The sequence below is a fragment of the Cardiocondyla obscurior genome, linkage group LG04 (genome assembly GCF_019399895.1).
Source record: "Cardiocondyla obscurior isolate alpha-2009 linkage group LG04, Cobs3.1, whole genome shotgun sequence".
NCBI lineage: Eukaryota > Metazoa > Arthropoda > Insecta > Hymenoptera > Formicidae > Cardiocondyla > Cardiocondyla obscurior.
The window spans coordinates 8,133,840-8,161,708 of NC_091867.1; the positions used below are offsets into that span (position 1 = coordinate 8,133,840).

At 43.8% G+C, this 27,869-nt stretch overlaps 2 protein-coding genes across 5 annotated transcripts in view; one reads left to right on the plus strand and one right to left on the minus strand.

Annotated features, from left to right (window-relative positions):
* The window catches only part of LOC139102038 (cuticular protein 19), a 171,177-nt gene that overhangs the window by 59,192 nt on the left and 84,116 nt on the right, over nt 1-27,869 (minus strand). For 2 of the 4 annotated variants that reach the window (XM_070655664.1, XM_070655663.1), the window contains 5 exons: nt 25,904-25,988; nt 21,104-21,389; nt 20,046-20,577; nt 16,410-16,523; nt 16,110-16,142 (listed from right to left, as the gene is read on the minus strand). The gene's annotated coding sequence lies outside the window, so the exon portion shown is untranslated. Of the gene's footprint in view, nt 1-13,382; nt 16,143-16,409; nt 16,524-20,045; nt 20,578-21,103; nt 21,390-25,903; nt 26,561-27,869 lie in introns of those variants that run through there. The other 2 variants (XM_070655665.1, XR_011545654.1) reach the window with 2 other exon arrangements.
* On the plus strand, nt 20,503-26,031 carry LOC139102195 (uncharacterized). Its single transcript, XM_070655929.1, has 2 exons — nt 20,503-20,631; nt 21,494-26,031. Exons 1-2 carry the CDS (start codon nt 20,503-20,505, stop codon nt 23,363-23,365), a joined length of 2,001 nt encoding a protein of 666 aa, XP_070512030.1. The 3' UTR covers nt 23,366-26,031.

Below are 27,869 nucleotides of genomic sequence, written 5' to 3' on the forward strand. Positions count from 1 at the left end.
GTGACTGTGAAGTCGCGAAGTGCGCTTCGCTAATGGAACTAAATCACGATTAAACAGAGTAGGATGTATTCGCGAAGAAATCCTTACGAAACCCGTTTTACGGGAACGATTCCGACTAATCGCGCGGTACCGTACGAGGGAATACACACGGATGGAACCGAAAGATAGCTTTGTTGTGCGTCTCGGGATACCGTTAACGGATATAAAGACGCGCGGAATTCACGTTGCATTGTTGACGACGGCACGTGTAAAGAATGATGGTGCCTCGATAACGGTACACTGTAACAAATAGAGAGCGCCCGATTGGAGAGAGTTGGGTTGCATGCCGCCGTTTAGTCTCGACAAAAAATAGTAGAGAAAAGAAAAATTAAAGCGGTTGCGCACCTCGGACTTAACTAGAAGCGAATCTTCATTTTTACGTTATAAATGCCATCGACGTATAAAAGTATGAGAAAAAAAAAAAATAAATTATCCGGGGACTGGCTGGGGGAACCGAAATGATGAGAGCGGGGAAAAATATAATATTCGATTAATAACATAAAAGTGAGACTAAAAAACGTGATTATATCAATTACATCGATAAGTATCATTGCCCACGTTTGACGATGTTACAAAAAAAAAAAAAAAACCCGAGATTAATAATGAGAAACGGGTTACCCGAGCCGCTTTAGTATTATTTTGTTCCCTTTTGCGGATTTTAACGGCTGCTGCCGGTAGCCGCGTTATTAATAATAATTTACGTTTTATCGATGAACGTTATTATGCCGCGCGTTTAAGAGACGAAGGGGAAATGAGAATCGGGTTTACAATGCCTTTCGATATTGCGGACTGCGAGTAACGCGTATCAACCGGGTGAGAATTATCGTCGGCCGACGGGACAATAATAACGAATGACATATCAGATTCTCAAGGATCTCGTGATATATTATCCGACGTCGCTCTGTGATAGCCGTTTATCGAAATGCGCCGGTAATATGCCTCCGAAGAGTTGTTTTATTTTGCGCATTCTTAAATATAAGTTCGTGATGCTCTAAGTAATATTTTATGCCCTTTTTCTTTTTAACTATATTAATTAGTTTTTCTACATCTGCCTCGCGACGCTACGCCTTAAGTGTTAAAACTCTTAATTTTACAGTCTAATTACAAAATTTATACGTTTAAATATTTAACCGTATCGCTGTACTGTGAACCTAACTCGCGGAGAACGAATCACATTCCGCGCGCTCTCATCCAATTTCCTGCGAAGTTAATAGAAAATTTCCGTTGACTTTTTTTTTTATGAAGCAGCGGGATGCTTCACCCCCGTAGTCAACAGCTTGGTGCGTCACGTATAAATGTAGTTCCCGTCACACAATTAACTCGTCATTACAATTAATTAAAACAACAACGCGAAACGAGCCAGGGATAAACGATATCATCTCCCCTTCGTGTTTCCTCCTCGTCGATGTTTCCCCTCTAGTTACAAAATTATAAAATTTGTCTCTATAACTAATACTGTAATTTATTTTGGAATCTGTATTATAATTTCAACATTATTTTGAGAGTATCGAAAGTAAGCCGGCATTCCTAAACGAGCGGGTACAATTTTAGTAAACGAACCTTTAATTTTGGCGTTGATCCCGAATTATTAGAAAAATACGTTCAACGATCTCACCCACACGAGACTTGGCGATCGCTGCGGATTTATTGAATGAGAGCAAAGCTTAGTTAGAAAACGCCGCCCACGTTCGTGCCATATTAAGTCAGCGAGCCTATCAATCGCGGCGCATTGTCACGTGCGAATGTGTGTATCAATCATTGACTGGCATTCGCATGACATCAAGTGATCTATTAATCGTTGCGAAATGAAATAGTCGGCATCGAACGATTAAAGATCCCGATCGAGAAACTAGCGCCGTTATATTACGTCTCAGAAGTATACGATTAAAATTTAAACCATTTGCATGAAACTTTAATACCTTTGCGGGATACTTTCCTATAACGGCGTCATTCGCAAAAGACGTGCTAAATTTTCGTTCTTCCGTTCGTGAATGTAAACGTTTAAAAGAGTTTATCGTATATTATACAGTCCCGTTTACGAGTACACCGAATTATTCTCGGACTAACTTCATATAGCTCAACGTTAAGTGCATCGGTTAACGTAACTCACGAGGGATCGCATTAACTCAAACGATATTTCTTTACCGGGAGAGGAAGGCACCATTAATTCTGAATAATTGTAATGTATAGCATTAGGCTAACAATTCAACTTACCGACGCGCTAAGAATCCAACATTAAGAAGCTTTAATCGCAGAACGCTTATCGCTCGCGTCATTTGCATGCAACGTTTCTCAGGCAGATCGTCGATCATAAATTTTTCCGGGATAACATCCCGCAGAAAATACGACAACGCGTAAAAATTCTCGTCTCCCTGCGAAACAGGTAAAGGGCCCGGCACAAATTCTTTCCCTCCCCTCCGACCCTTTGCCCCTGAAGCTGTAAAACATTTGTCGGCGACGAAATCAGGTAGGAAGGGCGAGAACTGGGCGCTATTAATAGAATTGTGCTTATCTCGACGGATTCTATATATAGCCGCGGGGTGCAATTTTACAAGGGGGTGTATGTCGACGGACACATTATCTGTACCGGTTTTCTGGTATGGTGTGCGTCAATCGTCCGAGGAATATGGAACGTTTAAGCACCACGGACGCTTGCGATAATAACTGCGTTCAAAGCCGCGCGTACTTTGATAACCGATAAGTTCAATTAAAGCGCAATTAAAACTCACATTTACACAAAACGGCCGAGGGAACGGAAGCCCGGTAATTCATTCGATCGATTTTTTAGCACCGAGAAGCTAGAATGCCGTTTATCCGTATACGTCGTTCGTTTCGTCGAGATTGCATGTAATGGTAGCGTCGCGAACTCATTGGCAGTCGCCGCGTTATTTATGTTCCTCGAGGCAAGGTTGAGAAAAATGGTCCCGAGCACCCACATCCCGTGCTCTCGTGTACGACCTTAGCTCATAAATCCTCACGTTCGTTGGGAAGCAGATCGAAGATTGCGTCGACCGTATTCTCCATTGAGTCCCGGCGAACAGGTCGATGTTCTTCAATCGAACCTTTTTTTTTCCCCCCTCTTTTTTTCTTTTCAGCGCCGAGCTGCGTTTTACTTACCACCGAGGTTTCCAATTTCGATCGCGCTGCGAGTTTATTTATTCCTTTGTACGGAAAGCTAAAATTTCGCTCTTTTCCTTTTTTCTACGCACAATCATCGGTTCTAGTCTACTTCTACCCGTGAGCTAGTTTTACCATGTAATTTTTGTTTTTTTTTTCTTTTTCTTTTTATTAGGAAAAAGTCTGGCTGGAGCAACCAGTTTCAAGTAGAGCAACAATTATAATATACTATATCACTAATTATGTTATTATATGAAATTATGAAACAATTAAGAACTTGTTTATATCTAAGAGGCATACTTTCCGAGTCTATGTCATTATTAAAGTTTACGTTATTAGCTCTTCAATCGAAACGATGCGCGAATCTTCCCAGCCGACAACAACGTTAATTTAACATTCGCCGATCACGGTCCGTTGGAATGCACCGTCAAATTCTCCGTTTCTCTCCTTTTTCCTCATTCCGCCTCCTTCTACGGGGATCGAGTCGTGCGCGGGGCCAACTTCACGGGGAATTTTGAGAGGAGCTTTATAGTACCCTTTATAGTACTCTTATCTCGTCGTGGCTATTCCTTGCGTCATATATTTGGGCCGTTGACGCCGCTTGTCGCGATGGGTTGGAGGACCTCGACAAGGACGACTCAGACTAAGGCAGGATCTGGCAAACAGCCACACGAGTGTGGCCCGTGCCCTGTGCCATCTCGCGCGTTTCTTTTTTTATTTCTCCTCGCAAGCAGGATTTTCCCTTTCGTGGTCCCAATCGGTCGTTGACACATCTTCCCGTAAAACCACACGGCTTGCACTAAATTCACGTGCCGAAGTCGCGACATTTAAACATTTGCAAATTAAACCCGCAATTAAAATTTACCGTATTTTAAAATTCGCAAATATAAAATATAAAATCATACGTAATTTTGCAAATTATATTTTTCATGAAAAATATTTTTATTAATTTAATTATTTTTCTCACGACGCGCGGCGGCTCGAGCGTTTGCCGTTTATAAAAATCGCCGGGACGAGAGATTAACAAAGCGCCTTTTTTCCCGCCTTTTCCCTTATTCTTCGAGCAGAGCAGAATAAAGAATTGTCTTCATCGTCAAGGTAAACTTGGCAGGGCTTCACTTAAACCGGACAGATAACCTTTGGCAGAACGCGCGTGTAGAAATCATACGGGCAATTAAGTGGTCTTTATGAGCATACAATGTGACATATTCCCCGTGTAATTTTGCCGAGCGAATGCCGGCAATGACTGCACCGGATAGACCGCGCACATGCGTCACGTCGTATTTTCTTCGCTTTAGCCGCGCGTCTCTTTGTGCTCAAATCCGTTTCCAAGGAATTCCGCGCCGCAGGCCTCTCTTAGGCCGAAAGATTACGATGCCGGATCTCTCTCTCTCTCGGTTCGATTCGCACCACGCGGGCCTCGAAATTCTCGCGTAAGTGCGCAACGATGTTAATCCATTTTGAAATAGTAATCGTGATACGCGACATAATTTCGTATTAATTTAATCCGAAGCGCGCAACGCATGCGTTTCCAATTGCTCGCTATCGTAACGCGACAACGGCCGAGAGGAGTCCCCGTTCCGATAAGGTACACCTCGTAAATACCTCGCTGGCTCGCTTTCGGCGGTACAGTTTCCCTTTTAAGCGCGCGGTTCTTTATCTGCTTCTTATTGTTAACCCGGATCCCTGAAATATCGGATCAGGCGCAATTACCGCGCGGAAAAACGAAATTCGAGCGGGTTAATGTTAACGAGACGTGAAAAATGCGCCGACAAGGTGAAGAGTTAAGAGCGAAAGATTACCCGTTGACGAGTGCGCGGACGGAAACGCGGCCGATGAACCATTTAGCGCGCCTCAGAGAATTCTGCGTAAGAATTCGAAAGGAATTATATAGGGCCACCTGGTACGAATGGCATTGAACGACCTTCACAAATCGGGGTCTCTGTCCCGTGAACGGCCTCATGCGGGAAGAGGATTTTTACATTCGGCTCGACAGGGCGCACATTAAGGCACGATAGGCATCGGTGACTGAACGCCGGTCAAATTATGTGTTATCCCGGCTACGCTGGCAATCGGTGGATTCGGAGCACGTCATCCGATCGCGGCTATAAATATCTTCATCGGCAACAATGTCATTATTATCCATAGTTAATATCGTTTGTCGTGCCTTCGCAATCATACCGGAGAATGACGCGGCTTGTTGTTGCTCTCTTACGATTATACGGCAATCCCGCGTGTCATCTTTTCCCTATTTAATTCTGTTTGATAAAAAGAACGATGTACGTTTTGAATTGTTACAAATTTATCCGTTTTTTATTTCTCTGTATTCATATGCAGAAAAAATCAGTCAATCCGGGAATTAATGTATTTTTTTTTAAATAAATATACATTTCATTACAAACGTTTCTAATGGAGATTAATAAAATCTACTGTATGTATAAAATGAAATAAAAATTATTTTATCGTCACACGATGCCGACGCGAACGGAAGGAGGGCTCGTTTATAAGTAGGGAAGAACGTCAACCGTTCAATTCTCTCGTTTAGTTGAATTCGCCACGGAAAAGAGTCGCCGAGACGTCGCCGGGAATGATTAGGTTCTTCGCTCGTTCGTTTAAACTCGCTGGTGACCCTTGATCCGGATGTCGGTCGCGTTCGGACACGCGATGGTCCCCACGAGATACATTATTACCATATGGGCGCATCCGGGCAGGGTAACTACGGCCGACGCGATTTATGGGCCTAACTCTTCCGGCGAGAGATGAGAGCGCGACGCATCTCGACGAGAGAGCACGCGAACGTGAGCGATACGGGGAATAGCTTTGAACGCTTTGTTGCTCGCCCCCTAATTGGACAAGTGATCGTGCTTTAAAAGCTCCTAAACGACCTTGGGACTGGGGTACGAATAAATCGCGCGACCACCACTCGACATTATCTCGCCGAAGCGCATTTGTACTCGTTGCCGAACCCCGATGTGTACATAATTTGCAGTAACGCGCCCTTAAAACTGTGATAATCATTTTTCTCGGGCAGCACAAGCTCGGGAAGGCAGAGGGGGCTTATCTCGTAAATGATTGCGACGTTCGAACTCTACTTCTTTCGTAATTCTGTATTATCGGTTTGTTAAATCTTGTAAAAAAATTGCGAATAATGCTACTTTAAGAGACTAATTTTACGAGACCTGCGGGATAATATCATTTTCGCGTGTAATTTGTATATTTAAAGAGTAAGTGAGATGTTCATACGTTAATTAAAAACTAAAATTATTGGGTCTCTGTTTTCTTCACAAAGTATATTTGGATTTTATTCGAGAATTAAACAACGATTATGTGTACGAATTATGAAAAATTTTTAATTTATTAGCGGTCCAAAAGACTTAAAATATTTTTTTTTTTATATATACGTAGCGTCAATAACCAATATGCGAGGTATGCCGGTTTGGAAATCGGCTACTTGCACAATATACATTTTAAACGCGTACGTTCGTTCCCTCGAGCCCTGCGTGCGTTCGGGAGAATAAAAAAAAATGATTTAAGATGTCGTAAGGTGTCATTTACGTCATTAAATTAATTCACGACACCCGCGGTCCATATTTAACAGCATTCTTCTTAACTTTACGACGCGCTTCGAACACCTCGCGCCGTCGAAAAAGCGCCGTTCGTCGGAACGAAGACGCTCGTCCGCGCTTTCGTGTAAAAGTGAACTTTTACTTTTCACGAAGCGAGTTCGTCGATTATAACCGGCCGAGATATAAATATCTCTCGCTTCCTTAATAAATTTTAATACCCTCGTTAAGGAGTTTAATTGTTCATAAACCGCATGTGATTTTGCCGGAGCGTAAGGCCGGCCGATACAAAGGAGGACGTTAACGGCATGTCGTACGTTATTTTCAAATGTGCAAACAGCGATATAATTAAAAAAAAAAATTTGTGTCGTAAAAAGAAAAAAAATGAAGAGAGGAGGGCGAGACCGTCTTCCGCGCGGTTGACGAATGTAGAATGTTCGTTGTGCAATTGCGTTATCGAAGTTGCGACACGAAGAGCCCGGGCGGTTGCAGTAAAGTCGCATTAACCTTCCGACAATCGCTGCTTTTTGTATCTTACGATCGTGTCCGTGCACACGGTGACGTATCATCAAAATATATGACTTAATCTCTTACGTAATGAGAAAATAAATAAATTGAGGGAGAACCGGTTCATCCGATAAATAAATTTGACTGCTGTCGCGATGATATATATCCTAAAAGCGCACGCGAGAAATACGCGCCATTCGACAACTTCATCGAGCAATCTTTGCATTTATTTCCCCATTCCTGGGACGATCGCGCGAAATCTCGGAAGCTGACAATTACAGCGTTCTAACGCTCTCGTACAAATTCTGGGGCAAGTAGAGCGCGATCTCTCGCGTGCCCGAGTTCTCGAAACGGAAACACGCCGTCGCATATAAATATATATTTTCAACACTTCGAGAGTGCGCCGACTTACTTTTTCCTGTTCGCCTTTACGCGCAAAGATGCAATGCGCATCGACGGAGGATAAAAATCGCAGTCGCCATTAAAGTCACCTCGTATTTCCTGTGATTTACGACTGCACGCAACGCTCGGAGCGCGGATGCCGTTATATATATATGTATGTACGTACGCACGCACGTGTATATTTCTTCTCGTCGTTCTCTTCAATGCGCGCACGTGTCCATCGGTGCTCGGTAAGTGCGCCCGCAACATCGACGCATTCGCGCGTATTCACCTTTGAAAATAACTCACGCGCTGCAACACGAGCGGATATTGCATTTTGAGCGGGAGAGTCGCGTGCAAATTTTTTTTAATCCGCGTGGAAAAACACGTAATTTAGAACACGAAGAAATTTGTCATTATTTCTCTTCTCACCGCAAATTATCTTGAAATCTATTTTTCCAAGCGATTCTTTCGAGAGGTGCTTTATTGAAAGAATTAACGAAAAAGCGTATATGATTCCTCGCGAACTTTTCGTTCTCGCGATTCTTTAAAGATCGCGTTTCAACGCTGAAAATCGAGACTCTCGCGAAGGCACAGAACGAACCCGATTTTTACTCGTGCGCGCGTTTGTCCGTGTCACGGCCATCTAAGATGGAAAATAACAGCACGCATAATACGCGTCCAGATAGCGAAACGTCGTTCATCAGTCATACGCGAATCTAAGCCGGGCATCGAAAAATTCGGCACGACGAAAGAGCCTCTTATCGAGCAACGTGATCGGTCACTGGCTCCATCGGGCGTGTTTAATCGTATACTTCGGGCCGTATTAATAAATTTACATCTCGCACAATTTGTCACGGGAATAGAGAAAAAGACCTCGACAACCTGTTGCTCGTAATGATATAAGTGACATAATGGCTGCCGGTGATGCGAAACGAAAGAAAAAGTTCTTTACGACACGATCGTATCCTCTATCAATTAATTCCGGAATAAATTTGCGACGAAAGATGCGTAACACGTACAGAAAAAAAAAGAAAAAAAAAATGAGCAGCTAATTTCGCATGAATGCGTCATTAGGATTAATTATTCAGTTATCTATTTCGATACGCTTTAATTTTGTGTTAATCTTGTCACTCGATACGTGGTTAGATAAAATATTTTATGATACGAATACAGTATTACGCACGAATATTTCATCTTGTATTAAAAAAAAAAAATAAAAAAATAAAAAAAAAAACGTTTGCTAAAAGCTGATCGTTATCTTCATTGCGGCATTCTTCAATTGATATTTTTTATGAAACGCATTAACGCCGATTCCCACGTACGGGGACAAAATTCCGCGAAGCGATGCTTCCTCAGACTCCGCATCTTCGCGCGAGGGAATGGGAATCGCGCTTACCCGAGTGTACCGATAAGGTTCGCGACCCGCTGCATGCAGCCTCGTGCATTGAATCACCGCAGGTACCTACTTCGCCTCTAGCCCACTTAACGTTACTACCTGTAATCGCTACAACTGTCTGATACTAAACGGCAACGTGCGGGACTGGATGACGCGAAAATAAACATTCTCCTCGGGACTTGTTGATTGAACTATACAGCGGAGGAGTATTTTCGCGCATTAAAAACTATTATTGCGACTATACTTTTAAAGGTAAAAGACCGATTAAGTCAGTTAAAAGAAAGTTTCTTTACGTAAGGCGTTGATAAGAATTACAATTATTCACTCGTCCGTGATAACAGACGATTGTTTGCGCGGCGGATACCAAGTCGCAAATCGCAGCCAATGTGTCCACGGCAGAATATAAGTTAATTTTTTTTTTCCCTTTTTTTTTCATCGAATGAGATATATGGCATTTGCAATTTAATTTCCAAGCGGCACATCCGTAATTCATATCCCGGCGTTCACCCACCCCGATTGAGTTACTACAGCAGACAATTAACGAGAGACCTACGTCCGTTATTGCAATTATTTCACGAAGCAACGAGCCGCGCTGCAAATATATGTAGACAATCTCGCGTGGAAACGAGATAAAGTTAGAGAGAGAAGGAGCGAGGGACTGCGACCAATCGCAATTTCTTTCTCCGCTCGGCGACATGGGCGGTCGACCTGCGTTAATTAAAATGTCAACCGAGGAAAAGGAATCACGTCCAAGGAGACGTATACCGCTGCGACAGTTTTATTATAATGGCGAAACTACCGGCCGGCAAATTATACCTTTGTCTCACTTCGGAAACCCAGCGATTAGGCTAACAGCTAGTTTACCCGCACGCGTGCCACGTGTCCCGCGACGTGGGACGCAAAATTTAATCATACGCTCATTACATAAGGATACTAATTATCAATATTACGGATTTACTTTCCAAGTTTCACGGCTCATTTCACGGCGCGAGCAATGTTTAAAATGATGTATCGTGTAGAAACGCGCGTTCGTTCGTTCGACAAATTCACGCGCGCGTGTCATCGGGAATAAAATCGCGTGTTCGTACCGATGTAATGGCACCCACGATTGACTGGGACCGATTCTTATCGACGTATTGGAACTCACGACGGACGGTCTCCGCTTAATTGTAGCATCTTGCCTACGCGCGGTTATTAGCCGTCGAGATGAGCATCGGCCGGGTCGCAACAACGGCGGTGCACGGCGAGATGTATTGTGCAAGTGTGCGTACTATGTAGGAGTACCTTGGGCACCGGGCGAGATATGCCTTTCACATAACTGTGAGTAAATGCCAGGCCGTAACTGCGCGCGCTAGCGGCTCTCCGTGCTCCACCTCCTAGATGAGACCTATCCTCTATCTATCTCGCCGAGCAATAAGCAATAACTCGCTCTCGACGCTCCGCTGCATCGAAAAAAAATCCTACCATTTTCACCCACATCGGACGACTTCAAACCTGTGAACGACTTTAATCCGCCGGCCCTTCGTAAAGCATTCTTTTACGGTACGCGATCATAACTCGTATAATCCTTACCAAAGATTTTATTGACGCAATAAATGACTTATTAACGGGATTGCTTTGAGATCTTGACTTAGTCGCCGCAGTGGAAGCTAACTGTATCTCTTAGATCTCGCCGTAATGGATTCAGACAGAATGAAATTTAACTTGATGATGCCCGATCACGTGCGATTCAATATGTAACGAGATTTTAATACGACAAATATAAAAGTCGGGCGTACAGTTAGCTCGAATTATATTTTATCCTAAGGTTATGAAAAATCTTTTTTACATGGCTCTTGAATAGTATTTAAAAAAAGTAATACAATGTTAAAATTGGGGTAAGAAAGTTTTCCGAGAGGGAATATGTTCAGAAATCTCGATCATTTCGATGCATTTACAGGTGAAAGTTCGTTTTAGCCCGTTTAATTTTATTTAACAGATAAAATGCTAACGGAAAAGTGTTAACGCATTGAAAGTATCGGCACGATGCACCGCAATGATGTCGACTAGGTATCGCGAAGTCACATAGCTTTGCGCGACGCGGATTGCCGCGGCACTCGTGAAACTCACGAGGAGATGCCTGATCCACCGTGGCGGCACAAGTATTCCGCGAAATCGCAATAACAATCGCGATGAACCGTGCGAAATTCAGAATCGATTCTGTAATACGAGCGCGTACCGCGTATCGAATTCAATCACGGCCCGCCGTCGTCAATGCGCAATTACGCCGAGAAGACATAATCGTTATTATATTAAAATCACGTAACCGACGATATCGCAACTGAAATTACCGGCCGTACGCCCGGCAAGCCCGAGAGAGACAGATTTTGAAACGTAACGAAATGTCGCGATGCCGAATTTACATTTGCACAGGACCGCCTAGATCAGCGTTGCGTGACCTCGGACAAAAAAAAAGCACGCGTTCCACATTCGAAATGTCATGATCTTTCCATTCGCGGTGAGGTTTTCCGACGATCGGGGTAGCGATCGCCGGTGGTGAGAAAACGTTAGCCACGGAGTTCGATTAAAACATTATAAATCACATTCTACGTCATGTTTAGCGCGATATGACGGATAAGATTGTACGATAAATAAATACTGGGATGTACTTGCGGTATCTTATATTTCTTGGCTTCTATTTGCAGAGTGTCTACTTTTAAAATAAATATGTAAAATTAAAAAGGGAGAGATAAAAAGCGCCCGTTTTTTTTTCGCTGATCGGGGAATAAAAATTAATTTATAATTACATGCAAGACATTTCGTTTATATAGGTGATTTCCTGCGCACGTTCAACTAACGTTTGACGTCACACAACCCACATAACGCATAACTTATAATTTTCTTTACTTGCGCAACCGCCGCCTATTTCTAGAGACAAAGCTTTTAAGATATAAAGTCGTCAGATATAAAATCGGATATCCTGTTATAGTTTTCGCTCCGAGCGCCTTTAGTGCCGCGTGAAGGCCGGCTTGCACATTGTAACGCATAATGTGACGCACACGGACACACAGACACACCGAATTCTATTAAGCGAGGCGTGTAAGAGCGAGGGAAAAGTATGACTGACGCTAATAATTGATCGTTAATGTGCCGGCGAGCAGACCGTTCTAATTAATTCTTTCGCGATTATCTTCTCGTGGCCCGGGGAATGATTATTAAAACGTCTTGCAAAACGACGTGCAACTGCATAAGGATACCCGGTGAGATTATCCTTCTTTCGTCGTGCGCGCCTGTCCTTTCAACGTCAGGTTCGTCTGACACGTGTCTACTGCGAGCAAACCTTACTTTGTCCGGTCAAAAGTGCGTCGTGAGTACGCCCGAAGAGAGGAAAAAAGGCTCTAAAGATCCTCGAGCGACCGCGGGGTGCCCCTGTTCACGAGATATCTTTTTCAGGAACCTCAGAAAGAACCTTCGGTTATCTTGCGCGAGTACACACCGCGTATCCCACGTCTCAATTAAATTCCGTTCTGAAAACCGACACGTGATACTCCACACCTCGTCGATCGGTGAGATAAACCCGAATTATTCTTCCATCATTACAGCGTCCGTAAAGAATTTCGTGTTAAATTTTTATTTCTTTTTATTTAATTTAATTTATCGATATTTTGTAGTCAACATGTCAAATGCCAAGAGACTACCACGAAACTGATGCTTCGTGATAAATTTGACGAAAAGGAACAGCAAGTTTTTTTTTTTTTTAATTAAAAGGTAGAGATATGAAAAGATTTTGAGTCACGTAAATGACATCCTTGAAAAATAATACAAACTATGAATATAAATTAATTTTTTTTTCTAAAACAAAAAAAAAACAGATGTTCGACAAATTTCATTTGCAGTTCGAGCAATCAGTCAGCTTAACTCGTTTCTCCATTGTTCTTAAGTGCAAGTATGGCGAAGCCTTTCACGACCACGAGCGCAATTCGTGCAATCATATTTACCTTCAACCGCGCCGCGCTAACTCCGGTCGTATGCGAAATGCGTTTCTACCGGTGGCTAAACTCTTCTTACTCTGCTTTCCTGACGTAATCGCGCAAGGCCGCGACGAAGCAATCGCTCGAAGCGAGGCTGCGACCACTTATAAAACACTTAGAATAACTAATTCTCAATAATACCCGGGGATATCGTGACAGGCGGCGTCGCATTACCATAATCGCTCCAAAATCGGATCGCATTACAACTTCCGAACAACGCTGCTAATGAATTAAACCAGAAAAAAGTTCCCGAGGCTAAATATACCTCACAATAAAATTCAAATACTAACAATATCCTTATCGAGTCTCTAAATGTCGCTAAGCTTGAAAACATTCGTATATATATATATATATATATATATATATATATTTCTTTTTTTTTAATTTACATAAATTTTTAATTTTTTTAAATGTAATGTAATAATTAATTTTACACCTGTCAATGCGCGTTCGGTTACATTTTCGACCGCGTGACCGTCGACGTTCACCGTTCGTTCTCGTCTGCTCTGATAATTGCCGCTCCATACGTTCGTTTAAGTTACCAAGGATCAACGGACTGTGGTCGATGGCAAGGTACCTTGCCAATTTCTGTGCACCGACCGACCAGTCGGCGACCGGCACAATAATCGTTTATCGCTTCATTCGCCGGCCATTATAAGCAAGCACCGTGGTAATAACGTCTCCCGCTGCGACCATATATCGTCCTGCCAGAGTTACACCGCCACGGATATCGAACGCGAACGATTTATTAACCCCTTTATCGGGCTCCGTTTCACGATACCGTATCCCGAGTAATTACCTGATGAGTCTATAATGCAACGTAATCAACCTGTCACGGGCACGCGAAAAAGAAAGCGTCGCCTGCGTCGTCGGCGTAATAAATGCGAATTTCTTTATTCAATTGCACCGGATTATTAAACGAACTTTGTTTACAGGCGCGGGCATAAATTCACCGTCGCGTGTACCACTCGCGACGGTCTCTTCCCCCGAGTAAATAAATACAGCACGTATTTTTTGCTCTCCCTCCTTCTCTTTTTTTTTTTTCTTTTATCTTCCGCGGCATAATATCCATATTTAATATCCCATTACTAGCGCGAGACGCGTTCCGATCCGCCCTACATTAAGTTCCAGAACACGTTTCGTACTTTGTATTACAAGGCGTACGTAAAATCAAAATGTGCTTTTATTCGTTTTTAGATTGGCGGAACCTTCTTTCCAAAAAAAAAAAAAAAAAAAAAAAAAACGTAAAACTTTTCTCCGTGTAAACGGTCGTAATTTCTGAACTTTCACTTTCGGAGGTAGCGAACCTCGCTTACCGATTGCAAACTAAAGAATATAACTGCAACGGTTCCTACCGCAAATCGATCTGCGAACGAGTTGGCATTTTCGTGCTCGACACGGGTAAAAGTGTTTCCGTAAAATTTTTGCGCGATGCTAGACGACCGTAAGAACGAAGAGTTTACCGCTGCAGCGAAATAAAAAGAAATTATTATCCGCGGCGCACATGTCTTTCCGCGGTAAGTAGATAATGAACTAACTACGCGGATACGTTTTTATTACTCTCGAGAGTCGGAATACGATCGCAGCAAACTTATCCGCGCGGTGAGCGCACAAATTTAATTTAATATTCTTAAATCTTTATACGATAGTTCAAACATAAGTCAATTCGCCGGAGAAGTCCGGCAAGCGGAAAACGATTCCCTTTCCGATTCTCGACCTGACCCGCGTTACCGCATCATTCTCGTCTGCCAATGACGCTCGTTCCGCCGCCGAACTTTACGTGAACGCCGAGGAGTCGCCCACGCGCGTACAAGGAAGTCATTAGAATGATGTATCTGATGCGAGACGCCACACGACCGACCCGAATACTTTCGACGCGCGTGCCCGCCGCTTTCTTTCCCGATACACCCGAACGTGAACGCTGTGTGCGACCTTGCGATTATCCAACGCCAAAGAAAGAGCGTGCGTAAGCGTTTCCGAGATGCGTTTTCACTTTGATTTTTATTAACGGGGGATTTTTATCTGCCCCGAGCAACCTGCTCTCAAAATAGAATTACGACGGACCCAGGCGCGGCGAAGCTCGCCCGACAAGCGTGCAGATTTTTCATCTGATTTTCGTCCGACGGACAATCCAACTTTTACAATGTTCCGCAGTAATATTAAACGACTTCTGGAATTGTTACGTAAACTACCGCGTTATATATATCGCGGGTACTTTGCGTGGGACACTTTTCCCGGGCTTGCTTAATACGACGGTTTGGTTAAAAATGTCGCGATTTCTTTTAGGCCTCGATTACAGTGTCGTGCTTATAAAACGGCGCGAAACGCGTTCGGCCGCGTAATCTCTTACGTAAATTATTTAGAAGCTGCGTGTGGGAGGGCGGTATTTATAAGACGGCGACTCCGAGCACGAAATTACGCCACGTGTTCATTGTGTAAGTATCGCCCGATGTACGCAAACTAGTTGAACTTTCGCTCGACGGGTACTGAAAACTGACCCTTGACAGTCTTGATAGAACGCGCGATAAATCTGCTACCGATATCTGATGCCGATCAGAGAGCGTGCTCAATGTGAAAGATATGTCAAGCGAATTAACGGCTCAGGCACGTCCTTCGCGAATTAAATTGAACTTCAAATATATGTATAAGAATTCAAGAGAATGTTGAAGGAAGAAAACGCTTTGGGAAACGAATCTCGAATAAAATTAAGTGAGATAAGCGCAATAAGAAATATAAACACTGAAATTCAGATGTGCGTCCGCGTCTCGATATTCGAATGAATCGTATGGAAATCTTTGACTGACGTATCCTGATACGATCGTTGCAAATGGGATATTTATTTGCATAAGTAATGCACCATAAATATAAGTTATGGATAGTTTCAGCCCCGCGCTTTACCTTGACTCCTACGAATCGACAGGAAAGCGATTTGCTATGCTTTTTCGCGTCGTGATTTAACCGGTAAGAAGCGTGAGAAAATCGTGTAACTTCACGTTACACCGGAATGTTCGCAACGCAACTGTTGTCATATATTAAAATTCAATTCTACAACTACTACGTTACTACATTAAAAAAAAAAGTCATGCGACTCACCGATCGATGCGCAGCAGCGGAGTTTCGACGATCCTGTAACAAACAAATTTAAAAATTAAATTGTAGAGAAGTCAATCAGAATAATATCTACTGTATAAAAAAAATATAAAAAATTACTTTAATAAATGTTTTTAATTAACAAAACCATAATAATATGTTATCTGAATAAAATTTCTAAGAGATTAAATTTTTCTGCAATTAAGAGAATTTTTTTTTTTACAAAAAAATAAACTATTATTTTAATATTGATCTTGATAATGTGAAAGTGTTAATTTTATGTAAATAAAAAATGATATTCACCTTTGGGTTGCTCCGCCGAAGCATGATGTCCTTCCTGGACCTCCTCCTCCTCTCAGATAAGAATGTGTCGAGCCATCCTTCCGTACACACAGAGAACACTCATGAAAATCGTAACTGTAATTATAATTGCGAGAGTTATAATTAAAACACCGATCACTTCAAAATTTCTCGTGGGACATTATTAGACGGCACTTGCGTTTCTAAATTTCGCATAGTAAAATTTGCGCGATTACTTTAACGATATTCTCGAGAAAACGGCCGACGAACCGTTCGTTTTATTTACTCGAATCGATAGCTACGATTTCCTGAAAACCTCTTCCGGATTTTTATCTAAGCGGAACAAAAGTTCTGTTTCTTATCGGAAGTGAAGACAAAACAAGCTAGCACCCACGAAGGGACGGAACGCTGAACGAGAGCATTAAATCGATTTGCGCCCACCTCACGTCGGCTCGCAAATCCGCAATTCTTTTGCGATGATGGGATCGTCTTTTTTAAATCAGCCGCACCTGCATATTGTTTATAACTTATCGGATAAATCCGTCGGCTGCAGAGACGTCGTCACCGCTCTTTATCACTTTGTGGTACCCACGCGCGAATTCCTGCGTAAATTCCTGTTTATTAACTGGCGTATTACCGCGCTGTCGATTTCGCGCGAGCATAGTCGGGACGTAGATTACAATCGCGTATCTCGTTGACTTTGATCCAGGCGTTAATCTCGAGACCCGCTTTAAGTACCTCGATTTTTAATCATACTTAAAAACGAAAAAAAAAAAAGAAAAAAAAAACAAACGTTAAAAATCCTCGGTGATTTCATTATCGAAAATAAACACGTAGCTTCTCTGCCTGCAGAGAGAGCTTGACTGAAGATATAATACATTTGTATAATAAATGAAAGTACGGAGTAATCAATATAACGAAATGACGACTTTGTTAGCGCACGGTGGAATCGTTCGATCTCGGACGTCAGCATAACGAAATAAATTATCCCGAATACCGCTTGTATCGGTATACCGCTCGCGCAGATATATTAGCGCAATTTATCGCGGTCGAGCCTCCGGAAAAGAAAACAAGGGTGAAAGAATTTGTTATCGTAATAAAAACCATCCCGCGGGGCGTGCGCCGTTCGTAATTGATTATGGACCTTGACACATCCTTTGATAAACTTTGCGCTCTTCGGTAATGGACGTAGACTTCAAACGCAGATACGTGGCGAAAAGAAGAAGAAAAAAAAATAGGAAAAAAAAGAAAAAAAAATATGAGAAGTGATAAATAAATATATCCGATACGAGAAATCGCGCCGTGCGACGTGTCTGATTTAGCCGCGTATCAATCACCGCGCGTATCAAGCGTCGTAATATGTGCGACGATTATCGCCATCTCGTTTAATAAACGACTCTGTCGCGTGGGATGCTTCGATTACGAGAGTGCGCCCGTGGAAAAAAAAATGCGTGCGTGCACGAGCAGATACTCGTGGAGTGACTCGACGCCGGTGACCTCACGGCGAAGTGTCCAGCGCGACAGCATGCGTTCCCCTTTCAACAGGAAACTACCATTCTCTATTCCGCCGTGCGACCAGTCCCGCCGCTTTTTAACATCTCGTTAAAAGTATCGTTGCGCCCGACTGCTTTGTAAATCGGCCCGTTATTAATTCTACATTTTCAATATCCGCGCGCGACTTAGCACCGATTTATGAGAGAGCGCACGAGCCGAGGACGACGCGATTAATCTCCGATATGCAGGACCGAGTAAATATCGGGATCCACGCATTTGCGTCCGTTTTGACGTTCGTAATCATCCCGAAGAGCAAGGCTGCGTATTAATCTTCCGTGAAGAATTGACCGTGGTGGCTCGAACAACCGACGTTTAGCGCATCGCTCATGCCTCGTACTCGAATTTTTCTTTTTACGTTGTTACTTTTTGTTTAAACATTAACGTAATAAATATAGTTGTACACTGAAAGACAGGTATGGCATTTGTTGCGGCGACAGCGGCCAGCGTACGTGATCTTAACGTGGTGTGCGCCGAGTCACACACGAAGCGCGTAGCATACGTGCCGTGGAGCGCCGATCGTCGAAGACTAAGGGGGGAAACGCGACTCCGCTATTACATCCTGCGCGGCTGAGGGAGGAGTCAAGAGAGGAAGAAAATCATGTACGCTAGACGCAGCAACCACCTAATCTACCTCATATAAATACAATCGCGTACAGAAAATTTAGATCTGGCTAAAAAACTTATTTCGGGCTTTATTTCCTGATAATTAATCCGCGGACATTCTTACGTTTTGATAAATTGCATATGAACAAAATAATTGTATAAGTAATTAGTGCGCGATAGTATTACGGTTATTTGAACTGTAAGTAAAGTACTTTACCGATTTTAATACCGAATCCTTTTAAATGGAAGCGTGACTTAACTTAACTTTTCGCACGGTATTGAACGCGCGTGTAATATATTAGATAACTTTAGCGTTCCAGATATTCGCGGTACAAATTTATTCAACCGTAACCGCGTGCTCGTATGACGGTAAGCAGAAAAGACGCGTCTATTTTCGAGTATGCGAGCAGATTTCCCATCAACGGCGCGCGAATATGGTACCGGTGGTACCGGTTTGCGGATCTCAGCCTCTTTTATTCAGAGTAACTCTTAGTTCTCCTCCGCATCCTCCCACCCGCCCTACCCCATGCCTTCCATTTCGCAATCGCGGGGGCACGATAAGTAATAAAAGCGAAGATAAAGTCCTGCAAATGCCCGGTAAATTGCTGCGAAATAATTGTCGAAGCAGCGCCGTTAATAAAATAACTTACAAAAGACAGATATGATAACGCATTCACGTTTAAACGTCGAATTCGGGCTTGGTGTGACGAGACAGATATTTATTTAATTAATTTATTTCCTTTTTTTTACTTTTTGTAATTTTTATAAATCTCTGGAAACGCCGTCCTTTGTTGTTGCGCGGCTGTGCGTAAAGAATGTTGAAATTCGACGTTTAAGGGAAATGCGTCGACGGCGGGCCTCGAGCGAAAATAATTCCTCGCCGTTGTAAAAGTGCGCGAGATTTTCATCGAACGAGCGGCTATCGTTGGAGGACTTTACGAGCGATCGCGTCGGGGCAATTTATAAATCGCACGGATGCACACCTGCCTGCGTCCTTCGTGCAAAACGTCGTGCGGGACGCATAAAAGCAGTTTATCGTTTCTCGGCGTGGATTCGACGTCAAACCGACACGATCGCATAGTCGTTCGCATTTTGTTCGTCTTCTTTGAGGAAGGCGAAGCGAAAGGAGCAAGACATTCGCGAGCTTGTCCGGAGGTTCCGCGTGCGTTTAATGACAATGCGAGACACGCGCGATTAAAATGATATACCCCGTAATTGTTCCATTCGGATTCTTTACTTCGATATTATAGTCATTAAACTCATTTCAGCAATATTTTTTTACTTTATTTTTTACTTGTTCTAGGACTTAATTTAAATGAGAAACGTTCTTCATAATTATCTTTCATGCGTGGTAATTGAATTTTTAATACAAATTTTAGTTAATTAATAGATCTCGATTCGCGCGCGTTTATTACATTTGGGGACATTAATTAATTATTATGATTTATTTGTGATAATTACAATTGAGGGATTTGTACTTACATTTGTAGCTTTCGGTTAGGTTAGGGTGAGTTATTTTCCAGTCATCCTTCCTTCCTTCCTTCCTTCCTTCCCTCCTTCCTTCCTGTCTTTCGTGGCAGTATTCTCGATCATCTTGACGTTTTGTAGCACTTTAAATCACTTGACATCATATCACACTGTTCTGTTTTTTTTGTTTTATTTTTTTGAGTCACTATCACTAACGATTGTCTGTTTTATACTTCTGATTTTCCTAGCGTTGCTTACTTCCGCTTCACCCCAATCGTCCTTGATCTCGTCGCAAGATAACTGGCCGCGATGTAAGACGAGGTTATCCTTGGTTCTTCTATCGATCCTCGTCGGCGGAATTAACAACACCGAGAGATTTTACTACGCGACGAATGAGACGCGCCGCGATACGATATGTTCCCCGCGCACTTGACCTTCTCGAAGCTCCTCAAAAGTCACTTGTCGAAATGGGATGAGAACCACGGCCGCGACGAAGAAGACAGGCGAGGTGCGGGTGTCACACTCCGATAATATGAATCGCCGGAACCTGCCGAAAAAAATTGTGATGGAAGCCGGTCGTCGAAAATGCCCGACGCTAAGAGTAATTCACGGACGCTCCGTATGCGCTGTGTGCGCTGAAGTCGCCACGTAACCTTGTCCCAAAGCACTTTTTCGCGGCACGGAATAAAGCACAAAGCGACAAGTGAAATAGCTCAGACGTGCAAAATATGATTGCCCGTTCCCGACTCGACGACGTCGACACTACTTTGTACGCGGGATTATCCTAACCGCGACCGAAAATACGCGTAATTGCGGAGCGATTACCGACACGTCCACACGCCCGAGACTCCGCAACTAGACTGCCCGTTAGAAATTTCGGCACTTAGATAGAAGGAGACTACCGCGTGAGCGAGTGAGACAGCCGATGCAACTCGATCGTCGATTGGTCGCTCCTTGTCTAGCAAAGATGGGAGACCGAGTCCGCGTAAATTCTCGGAAAAGATCCGCAACGCTGATCCGCGACTGTCAACCTTTCGACTACGAGCGAAAAAACTAAAGGGGCGATTACTAACCATCGTCTCTCATGCCTCACTCCTTACTGCACTCCCCTGTAGGTTCGATCTTCAACTGAACGGCTGTCCTTCTCGCTCGGAGTTCTCGGAAGCGTCGAGCTCAACGCCGAGCTCGTCTATGTTTGTTTTGACGCGCTCGTCGAGCTCGATGCGTCCTCCCCCACAATTTAAAAACCCAAGCGAGCCCGTTTATGTTTTGGCTGTTCCAAGCTCGGCTCGTCATTTTCCAGTTTCCAAATTGTCGTTGTTAGAAAGCTCGTGTTCGACGAGGCCCAAAAAAAATAATCTGAAATCATAAAAAAATTTATAAGTTAGTATAAAATATTTTAATGATGCACACTTAGTAAAGAAGTTAGTAAAGTAACATTAAACGATTATGTGGTTTTTTAGGTACTGCTTCAGGCGGCACTAGTCTGGGAGGAAGTGCGCGGCGCTCCAGCGAAGAAGAACGACATCCTCGCTGGTACCGAATTTCTCTCGGTCTTTATAAACGGCGCTATGGCGACCCCGTCGCCGCGACGCCGAGGATTTCGACGTGGCCACCAAGCGTCGGCGTCGGCGTCGGCGCCGGCGTCTGCAACGGCGGGTGATAGCGCGACCGCCGAGTCGCACCAGCACGAGGCGTCGATTTACCGAATATCCCAAAATCCAAGCGGCGGCCGACCGATCTCGGTGTCGAGGCCGCAGACGAGCGGCCGCGAGGAAGTCGTGCGCTTCTACCCCATTAATCAAAAAACGTTGGAGAACCGACAGCAAAATTTAGCGTCGCTGATCGATGACCTGAGCACTCCCGGCGGAATAGGGTCGACACGTTTGACTCCCTCGAGCGCGGTAACGGCGACGATGACCAGCGTGCCGACGTTGGCTTACCAAGATCGCACGACTTCGAGGTCGAACGGGACCAACGGACCCGTCACCGGCGGCAAGGGTGTCAGCCGGCAGAAAGTAATTGGTGTCAGCGTCACGTCCACGGTCGAGGCCACGCCGTACAAAGTACGCGTCGAGCATTACGACGGTGCCGGCGCCGCGGTGGTTACGCGACCGCCGAATCCGGAATTCGCGGCAAGCAAAGAAGTCGCCAGGGAGTCGAGTAAGAGCACGACGAGGAGCGGTAGCAGATTGGCGACGCCGTCGTCGCCTACGACGACAATTTCAACGACCGCGACTACGACGACTACCGTGACGAACACGCCACCGCCGGTGGGACGATTTGTTACTGAGGAGCTCAGCAACATCGTCTCGGAGTCGAATAGGAGCGAGTTCTCCGTTGACGAAGACTTGCCGAGCACGAGTTGGCGCGGCCGCGTGACTATGACGCCGCGAATTCAGCAGGTTTCCACGAAAAGTCACCAGGACGAGGAGGCTGACGAGGCGCGGATTATCGACGTCGATGCGATCACTCTGCCAACGGAGGATAATTACGAGCTGCCAGTAGAAAATTCGGAGCGGCGCGAATTGAACGAGGAGCTGCCGGAGATATCGGCGGATCGGCTTCAAGGTCGCAAAATGGGACGTCATTACGACGCGCCGTTCTATAATCGATCGGGCCCGAAGGTGTACAGCCAGTCGTCGAAGATCGTGTACAAGCCGCCGCGGGTTTATAACGAGCCGGTCAAGGTGTACGGAGAGCCCGCGAAGGTGTACGGTGAATCCGAGCGGGTGTACGGGGAGCCAGCTAAAGTGTATAGCGAGCCGGCTAAGGTCTACGGCGAGCCAGCCAAAGTTTACAGCGAACCCGCGAAGATATACAGCGAGCCCGCCAAAGTCTACGGCGAGCCGGAGAAAATCTATTCGGAGCCGTCGAAAATTTACTCGGAGCCGGCTAAAGTCTACGCCGAACCGGCCAAGATCTACTCGCAGCCGGCGAAGGTGTACGGCGAGCCCAGCAAGGTGTACGACTCCGAGGGTCAGCCGGTGGATCGCCGGCGAGAAAACGGCGAACCCGACGAGCAGAACTACGAGATCGACGAGTCGGTCAGCGTCGGCAGCAACGGCAACGTCCACGGGCCGCAGCTGGTCGTCACCGAGGAAACTCCGGGTGCATCCGAGATCGAAGACGGCCACAAGGTTGGCTACGTAGTGGAAGGCAGAAATTACAGGAAGTACAGAGTCGAGGAGAGAACGCCGGATGGCTTTATCGTAGGCGAGTACGGCGTCGTCAGTCACGATGATGGCTCGTTACGCGGCGTTAGATACACCGCTGACGGTACCATCAATCCCCAGCTCATTTACGACGCCCTGATGAAGTTCCTCGCATTGTGAGCGTCGTGATAAAAAAAAAATGAAGTGAAAGGAAGGAGGACGAATCGTCGCGAGGCATCGGGGAAAGTCACACTACCGTCGCTAAACTAATTTTTATCATTAACTATCTATGCTCGCCTTAGAAATCAAAAATAATTCATAATTCGCCGACAGACGACGGGCAAAGATTTTGCACGGTCCGTCTCCGTTGTTCGAAGTGACTCTGATTAATGAAACTTTTTATTTAACGTCAGCTATTGATGGATCACAGCCATTGTTTCTTTCTTCAAGAAGACTCGATCCCGCGACGTCGACAGCGAAATCGGCGGACCGCGGATCTCTTCGAGATGGCTTCGGCGACGTCGTCAACGAGATGAACACGACTGATTCTTTTGCTCTTGCCAACTCAACTGCCTCAACAATTAATTTTAAGACAACGATTTAGGATCTAAGGAAGAAACCCTTTTCGACAAAGACGGCGCGCACGCCGACCCGAGACTCGATAGGTCCACCAGGACCAACGCACGAAAGTCGAATCTCGATACTCAGTCATTGCGAAACGCTGACAGATGAAAGTTACTCTTTGGGTGGCGAAAGTACGAACTTTTGTGCGCAGTGCTGCTCGATGGCCTTTGACGATTGTGGCAACCGATCGAAGTGGTTGTCGAACGTTTTTCTTACAAGCTATTTGTAAGAACTTTGGAAATAATAACCCGGCTACTTGCGGACCGCTAAAAAATATATCTCGTAGGGAGCTGGCGCTCGTGTACGCGACACGCACGTCGGACGTTTTAATAATTTTATCGTAACACTGACGCTGGGAAGTTAATAATTTCTCCGCAAGTTTTATATAACAATCAATGCGGTTGTTTTTTTTTATCCTTCTCTGTGAGCATGATATTGTAGTAAATTTATAATCACCGTTTCGTCGTAATTATAAAATAAATGAGAATCGCCCGATAAAAAAAAGCGTCGAAGAGATGTCGGATTTCTGTGCGACATCGGCACAACTCGAAACTGATTTTCAAATATGATTGACAATGATTTCTTTGCGCGTGTATCGATACGCATCATCGTAACTGAATACTTTATACAACGATTTTACATAATGATAATCCGTACCCACCTTTGTGCATTTATCGAGAATGTGTCCGCGACAGATCCTCGATCCCTGATCTCTGATCTTTGATCTCCGGTAAGAAAATATTAAATCACGAAGGCACGGGATTCCAGATACTTAGGCTGTTGGAGTTTGGCTGAATGCGTATTTTAACACGCGCGTGTCACAAAAATGATCACGATATTTTCCCGCGCGTTCCGTGATCGTTCGATCAATTTTTTTTAGAATAGTGAACGTCAGAGATCCTCGATCGACCGATATGATACGATCTCGCGTGACACGAAAATACGTCATTTCTTACACGTTGAGGGGAAATGTTCCACAAAGTGTCACATACTGTTAAAAGATTCGATTTCATCACAGATTAATTTAACCGAAGGGGGATTTAACAAATTACTTTTATATCGCAGTTAATGATAGAACATTCAATACTATCCTTTATTATTATTTTTTCTTTTAAATAAAAAGTAAATTAATGTGCATGCGATGCAATAAAATTTTACTACGTTTAGCATTTTTAGACATTTAACAAAAGTATTAAAAAAAATTAATATTACGTACGTAGATTTTATTAAATATTTTATTGAGTGTCGATCAATAAATGGATTGCGTTCGAATGTTCTAACGTCAACGGCTTCTCAAATCATTGACTGAGAATCCCCCTCGCGTACTCTTATCGCGGTCACGCTTCTGCGATGACGAGGTAGACGAAATAAAATTGCAACTGCCAGGGCCCTCCGTTTCGAAAGAAAGCCGATCAAACGAGCCGACGGGGCCCCGCGGCTGCGATGGACCCGACCCGACTTGTCGCGGCAGCGTCTCCGCGCGTATCCTAGGTACGTAAGTTCCCTAGACCTAAGGCTGACAAAGGAAGTATCTCAATCAGCGGGCAAGCTCGTATCTTTTCTGTAGCGTCGATTGTATTGTTTAGCGATTTACGACTAGTTTGTTCTTTCACATTACCTCAGTCTTTTGAGATAGTTCCTCTCGCCACGCAATATCGAGCGAGCACGCTCACACCCTAAGCGCGAGTATCGCTCTGGAGACTCACGAGAGACGTATTATTCGGAATGCGCCGAAATCGTCTTTGCTTCTTCGACGAGAGATTACGGGAAGATAAACCTCGACTTTGCCGATCAACGGAAAACGGTAACGTAATTGGATTAAAAGCAGCGACGTTAGTTTTTCGGCGGCCTGCGTGCGAATATTTATCGCGTATTGCTCACGTTCGTAGACTATAAATGTCTCAGTTATATTCTACTTTACTGTTCCATATGTACATTCTAAAGCATTACAATATATCGCAGAAGGTATCTATAAGAATTTACTTTCGTCTAAGGCATGAATCCTAGATAATCTCTACTATAAAAATATTGTATAACGCTGTGTGCAAGCCATCGCCATTTTCCAGCAGCGACTTTGTAATATCTTGTACTCACCGTTAAGTTTTACTTTCTTGCGCGCAGTTCAGCATCCTGGAAATTTGGTTCTGCTAGCTGGCCCGATCAGTTAGCTGCATCCAATCTGTACAGAAAGACAGGACAAGAATTAGAAAAATAAAAACAAACTATCGTTTTAGCCTGTTCCGTAATTAATTTACCCCCTGTGTTTCGCACGTCTAATCGTTATCGTCGGGAAATTACATCGAGTTTCCCGGCTGCAAGCCGGCTGTAATTTGCACTGCGCGGTCCTTATGGCCGCGTTCTTTAACATCACGAAAAAGAAAAAAAAAAAAATATTAATCCCTAGAAATTATAAATCTCCGATTGCATGTGGCACTATTCTTCTTAAATCAAAAGCACGAGACGTCATCGTTTCAGCGATAGAATTGCTTTGCAATTTACGGTAACCGATCAAATTGATTTAAAGTTTATCATAATTTCGATGAAGCTCAAATACTTTCTTTATGTCGTTAAGGAAATAATAAAAATATAATACCTTAAGTAATTAATAAAAATATGCATTTTGCTCGTACCTAAAGTTTTACGTATATTCAACGAACGATACAACTCCAGTAAAAATGCATCTCGCATGTACCTAACGCGGAACCCCTCGTACTCCTTCCCGTGCTTAATCTCAGTCATTAAATTATCATCTCGTTCCAGATATATATTATCGTTTGCGCCCGTGCTCACGTTCTTTCTTATTTAACGACGGAATATATTCGAAGTTGCAATAATCTATAAAAATCATGCCCAAAGATTTTTATCCGAGTTACTAAACTCAGACTTTAACGTGAGGATATACGTTTTGCGAGTCTACGTCAGCGGCGGCTGAAACTTTTCGTTATCAACCAGTTGCCAATTTGAAAATGTAAGGTATGTACATAATGTAATGCAATCACTCGCAATAATCGCGGTATATTTGCACCGCGATAACATCTCGAAAAAAAATCGACGGCAGCTTATTATCGCGGTTTATGTGTCTCCCCGCCGATATTATAAATTGCGTTAACCGAACGTAAAATATTGCAACGCGAAGCGCAAAATACGAGAACGAAGAGGACAAGAGAGCGGTGGATAACGAATCACGAATGCGAGGAAACAAGGTAGCGTGGTTTAACAGGTGGTTTTTGCTTCGTGCCGATAATTCGCGAGCAGAAGGGCAGCAAGAGCGCCTAAATGGGAGTCTTCATTGTTAAAAAAGTTTTTTTTTTTTTCTTTTTCGTCTGATCAACGCTTCCTCCTTTCTTCCCTCTTCGCAGTAAATGTTCTCAAAGTGCACGCTCGTTTAAGTTTTTAAAACGACGACGGCTGTCGTGCATCGCGACGATATCTATAGTAACAGGCGTATCATGAAGTACACGTAACCGTACAATAAAAAGAATATACATATAGGAGAGATACAGGGAGAAAGGATGATGATTACCTCTGCATTGTATATCAGCTTAATCTGTTTTATGTGACGCTTCAATTTCGTATATCATACTCGGGAGCTGAGCGCACATTGCGTGAAAAGTAAACGGGGGTTTCAGAACGACCGGGTAATCAGAATCCGTAAACCAACGAGAAATATGGGAATATTAATGTGCAAGCACGTGTAATTTTTATCGTTACTATCTGTTTACTTTACGAGGGCGGCGAGCATGTAGGAATATACGTACGTTTATTACAGAAATAAAGACTGGCATATTTATTTTTAAATCGTAGAAATATATCGTGCATTGCAAATTTGGCGAGGAATGGTTTTTCACTTTTTGAGATTTAAATGTGTTAATTTTTAATTTAAAAAAAAAATTATTTGCGAGGTAAATTGAACGCCTGTTTGCTGATTACCTTTCGCGGCGAAGTCGGGATGAAAGTCGAAGGCACGGCGTCAGTTTTGCAGTCACTTTGACGTTGCAGTGTCGATACCTTACGGGCCGATGGTGAACCTCGTGCACTTTCATCGACCAAGGCACGAAAA